We start from the raw sequence: 5,497 nt of genomic DNA on the forward strand, positions 1-5,497 counted from the left end.
CTCCGCCTCCCAGGTTCACGCCATTCTCCTGCCTCAGCCTCCCAAGTAGCTGGGACTACAGGTGCCCGCCACCACGCCTGGCTAATTTTTTTGTATTTTTTAGTAGAGATGGGGTTTCACTGTGTTAGCCGGGATGGTCTCAATCTCCTAACCTCGTAATCCGCCCTATTCTGCCTCCCAAAGTGCTGGGATTACAGGTGTGAGCCACTACGCCCGGCCGACAAATATCATTTCTTAATATAAGAACCAAACTTACCTAATTGGATCTTACATTTAGGCATCCTGCTTGGTAGGTAATTTTCTCTTAAAGGGTTATTAGGTTTTATAAGATTTCATCTAGGTTGTCTTTATGGAATTCAATGAAAAAATATTTTGTAATCTTTTCAAATAAACATTATCAACTAAATTTAAAGTTTTGGTAAATTTTAAACAGTGTGGCTTGATAAATCAAATTTGTCTCTCAGTATAAAAATAATATAAGGCTGATGAATTTTGAAAGTGGAATAAAGGTCAGGCACGGTGGCTCACGCCTGTAATCCCAGCACTTTGGGAGGTCGAGGCAGGCAGATCACCTGAGGTCAGGAGTTCGAGACCAGCCTGACCAACATGGTCAAACTCTGTCTCTACTGAAAATACAAAAGTTGGCTGGGTGCGGTGGTTCACGCCTGTAATCCCAGCACTTTTGGAGGCTGAAGCAGGTGGATCACCTGAGGTCAGAAGTTCAAGACCAGCCTGGCTAACATGGAGAAACCCCATCTCAAGTGAAAATACAAAAAATTAGCTGGGCATGGTGGCATGAGCCTGTAATCCCAGCTACTTGAAGGCTGAGGCATGAGAATCACTTGAACCCAGGAGGCAGAGATTGCAGTGAGCCAAAATCACGCCATAGCACTCCAGCCTGGGCGACAGAACGAGACTCTGCCTCAAAAAACAAAAATAAACAGTACTTTGGGAGGCCAAGGCGGGTGGATCATCTGAGCTCAGGAGTTTGAGAACAGTCTCACCAACATGGAGAAACCCTGTCTCTACTAAAAATTCAAAATTAGCCAGCTGTGGTGGCCGATACCTGTAATCCCAGCTACTCGGGAGGCTGAGGCGGGAGAATCACTTGAACCTGGGAGGCAGAGGTTGCGGTGAGCCGAGATCATGCCATTGCACTCCAGCCTAGGCCACAAGAGCAAAAGTCTGTCTCAAAAACAAAACAAAACAAAAATTAGCTGGGCATGGTGGTGGGCACCTGTAATCCCAGCTACTTGGGAGGCTGAGGCAAGAGAATCGCTTAAACCCAAAAGGTAGAAGTTGCAGTGAGCCAAGATCACACCACTGCACTCCAGCCTGGGTGACAGAGGAAGACTCCATCTCAAAAAAACAAAGGAATAAATTTGTTTTCCTTCTATTAGAGTATAATTACCCTATCTGCACTTTTGTTTATATTTAGATATAATTGATGATCATGTTGAAGATGTTACAGGAATTCAGCATTTGACAAGTGATTCAGACAGTGAAGTTTACTGTGATTCTATGGAACAATTTGGACAAGAAGAGGTAAAAATGACATTTTCTGATTGGTGTATTTTCAAAGTGGTGTATTAGAATTCAATGCATAACTTCCGTTAGTAGCAAATATACATGCTATTTTTCATTTTGAAAATATACCCCTAAAATGTTTAAACATTTGTATTTTAAACTATTTTTTTCCGAATTGAAAAATACGTAAAATTCTGTAAAAGTCGAAGAAAGAAAAATTGATAATAACTATTCCAATATAACTATTAATATACATGTATTTATAAATATTCTAGGAGACGTGAGATGGGGATGCAGAGGAAACACTTTTTATGCTAGTCCCTATGTTTGAAACATGTATTAATGTTCAGGAAAATTGAATGATCTTCTTTGTTGTTGTTTTTGTTTTTTAGAGATGGGGTCTCCGTCTGTCGCCCAGGCTGGAGTGCAGTGGCGCAATCTTGGGTCACTGCAACCTCTGCCTCCTAGGTTCAAGCAATTCTCCTGCCTCAGCCTCCCAAGTAGCTGGGATTACAGATATGTGCCACCACACCTGGCTAATTTTTATATTTTTATTAGAGTCAGAGTTTCACCATGTTGGCCAGGTTGGTCTCAAACTCCTGGCCTCAAGTCATCTGCCCGCCTCTGTCTCTCAAAGTGCTGGGATTACGGACGTGAGCCACTGCGCCCAGCCTAAAAATGGGTGCTTGATATGTTGCCTAGGCTGGTCTCAAACTCTTGGCCTCAATCAGTGCTCCCACCTCGGCCTCCCAAAATGCTGGGATTACAGGTGTGAGCCACCGAGCCTGGCCTGAATAATGTTCAGACAAATAAGTCTGTTCTTCACATTGACTGTAACTCACTGGATTGAGATTTTTAGTGGAAATAATTTTTAAGTTTCAGTTAAGATCCAGTATTGGAAGAGAAAACTTCAAAAAAAAATTATAAAACATCCATGAATTCTTTTTCTCAACTTTTTCTGATAATGATGACAGCGGTATTTTAATTTTTAATTTTTAAATTTTTAATTTTAATGGGCACATAGTAGGTGTATATATTTATGTGTTAGACTGGGCACGGTGGCTCACACCTGTAATCCCAGGAGGCTGAGGCAGGAACTTTGCTTGAAGCCAGGAGTTTGAGACCAGCCTGGGCAAGATGGTGAGACCCCCATCTCTACTTTATTTTTGTAAAATATAAAAAATATAATAAATATATATTTATGGGGCATATGAGATAATTTGGTGCAGGCATATGATGTGTAATAATCACATCAGGGTAAATGGAGTATCCATTATTTCAGGCACTCATCATTTCTTTGTGTTCCAAACATTCCAATTGTACTTCCTCAGTTATTCTAAAATGTACAACAAAGTATTGCCGACTATTGCCACTCTGCCGTGCTATCAGGTACTAGATCTCATTCATTGTATCTCTATCTCCATGAGTTTAATTGTTTTAATTTTTAGCTCTCACAAGTAAGTGAGAACATTTGAAGTTTTTCTTTCTGTGCCTGGCTTATTTCACTAAACATAATATCTTCCAATTCCATCTATATTGCAAATGACAGGGTCTCATTCTTTTTATGGTAGAATAGTACTCCATCGTGTATATGTACAGTGTTTTCTTTATCCATTCATCTGTTGATGGTCACTTAGGTTGCTTCCAAATCTTGGCTATTGTGAACAGTGCTGCAGTAAACATGGGAGTGCTGATATCTCCTCAGTATATTGATTTCCTTTCTTTTGGGTATACAGTCAGCATTGGAATTGCTGGTCATATGGTAAATCTATTTTTAGTGTTGTTTTTTTTTTCCCCTTTGAGACGGAGTTTCGCTCTTGTTGCCCAGGCTGGAGGGCAATGGGGCGATCTTGGCTCACTGCATCCTCTGCCTCCTGTGTTCAAGTGATTCTCCTGCCTCAGCCTCCCGAGTAGCTGGGATTACAGGCATGCGTCACCATGCCCGGCTAATTTTGTATTTTTAGTAGAGACGGGGTTTCTCCCTGTTGGCCAGGCTGATCTCAAACTCCGTCAGGTGATCACCTCAGGTGATCCGCCCACCTTGGCCTCTCAAAGTGCTGGGATTATAGGCATGAGCCACCACACCCGGCCTGTTTGTTTTTTGAGGAACTTCCATACTGTTCTCCATAGGGGCTGTACTAATTTTACATTCTCACCAACAATGTACAAGGGCTTTCTTTTCTCCACATCCTCGCCAGCATTTGTTATTGCTTGTCTTTGGGATAAAAGCCATTTTAACTGGGGTAAGATACTATCTCGTTGTAGTTTTGATTTGCATTTCTCTGATGATCAGTGGTGTTGAGTACCTTTCATATACCTGTTTGCCACTTGTCTTTTGAGAAATGTCTTTTCCGATCTTTTGCCCATTTTTAATCAGGTTATTAGTTTTTTTCCTATTGAGTTGTTTACGCTCCTTATGTATTCTAGTTGCTAATCTGATAAGGGTGGTTTGACAGCTATATTTCTGTTTGGCCTTTTTATATCCTCTCCCCATTCTGTCTCCTACCTCCCTACCCTGTTCTAATACAGTTCAGTATGTCTTACAGAAAATCATGTACCTTTTGCCTCCCTGAAATGACTTTAACTTTTTGTGTTTTTCTCCTTTTCTCATTTCATAATGCAATTAAATCTACCTCTTAGTTTTCTCAAATTTTAAAAACACATGAATAAATTATCTTTTACTTAAGGTCAAACACAAATGAGTAGCGTAGGCCAGTCATGGTGGCTCACGCCTACAATCCCAACACTGTGGGAGGCCAAGGCAGGTGGATCACTTGAGCTCATGAGTTTCAGAGCCGCGTGGGGAACATGGCAAAAACTACGTCTTTATAAAAAATAAAAAAAGTAGCCAGGCGTGGTAGCTACTCAGGGAGGGCGGCTTGAGCCTGGGAGGCAGAGGATGCAGTGAACCAAGATGGCACTGCACTCCAGCGTGGGCTATAGAGCCAGAACTTGTCTCCAAAACAAAAAAGGGCAGCATAGATTGGAAAAATAATGATAAGGAGCCCAAACTGAGAATGAGTGAAATTAGTGAAATTAGTAAAAAATGAAAATGATGAAAAACCCAGATTCCCTTTTATTTTTTCTTTTTAAAAAAGAGATGTTTGGGGAAGATTGATGAAAGGGACCAGATAGAGATTGATTTCAGTAAATATCCGGCTGCTAAATTATAGGTTTGTTCCTGTTTTTTCTCTCAATCAGTTAATGGACTAAAGCTCAGGGGGCTGTCTGACCTGGCTTCTGGAGTGCAGTGGCACAATCTGGGCTCACTACAACTTCTGTCTCCTGGGTTCAAGTGATTCTTGTGCCTCAGCCTTCCAAGCAGCTGGGACTACAGGCATGTGCTACCCTGCCTGGCTAATATTTGTATTTTTAGTAACGACAGGGTCTCGCCATGTTGGCCAGGCTGGTCCTATACTCCTGGCCTCAAGTGATCTGCCTGCCTCGGCCTCCCAAAGTGCTGAGATTACAGGTATGAGCCACTGTGCCTGGCCCCTTGCTGGCCTATGTTAACACCACTCTCCTATTTCGTCATTGCTCACCACCCACCCTGGCCATCTCACTGTTTCTCTAATGTGTCAAGTCCCTTCCCACCCCCACCCCTACTGGTACATCCTCCCTCTTCACTGAGGACTCTTATATACCTTTTATATCCTAACTCAGATGTCCCTTCCTGAAGGAAACCTTAGATAAGATAGCCACCTCATCACCACCTTCACCAAGTCCAGTTAATTATAGGTTGTCATCCACCAAAGTCTTAGGTGGGTTCTTTTAAAAACATATTTAGGCTCTGCCTACACAGTAGTCATTCTTTATTCCTTTACTTTCTTAATAAACTTGCTTTGACTTAAAAAAAATATTTAGGACTGGGTGTGGTGGCTCAAGCCTGTAATCCCAGCACTTTGGGAGGATGAGGTGGGCGGATCACGAGGTCAGGAGATCAAGACCATCCTGGCTAACACGGTGAGAC

At 42.0% G+C, this 5,497-nt stretch overlaps 1 protein-coding gene across 6 annotated transcripts in view; it reads left to right on the forward strand.

Annotated features, from left to right (window-relative positions):
• Positions 1 to 5,497, forward strand: part of ACBD5 (acyl-CoA binding domain containing 5) — a 55,935-nt gene that overhangs the window by 25,940 nt on the left and 24,498 nt on the right. For all 6 annotated transcript variants that reach the window (XM_011972453.1, XM_011972455.1, XM_011972456.1 and 3 more), the window contains one exon: positions 1,439 to 1,545. In XM_011972453.1, coding sequence (XP_011827843.1) covers positions 1,439 to 1,545 — 107 coding nt within the window. The remainder of the gene's footprint in view (positions 1 to 1,438; positions 1,546 to 5,497) is intronic.

Source organism: Mandrillus leucophaeus, unplaced genomic scaffold (genome assembly GCF_000951045.1).
Source record: "Mandrillus leucophaeus isolate KB7577 unplaced genomic scaffold, Mleu.le_1.0 Scaffold1291, whole genome shotgun sequence".
Taxonomy (NCBI): Eukaryota; Metazoa; Chordata; class Mammalia; order Primates; family Cercopithecidae; genus Mandrillus; species Mandrillus leucophaeus.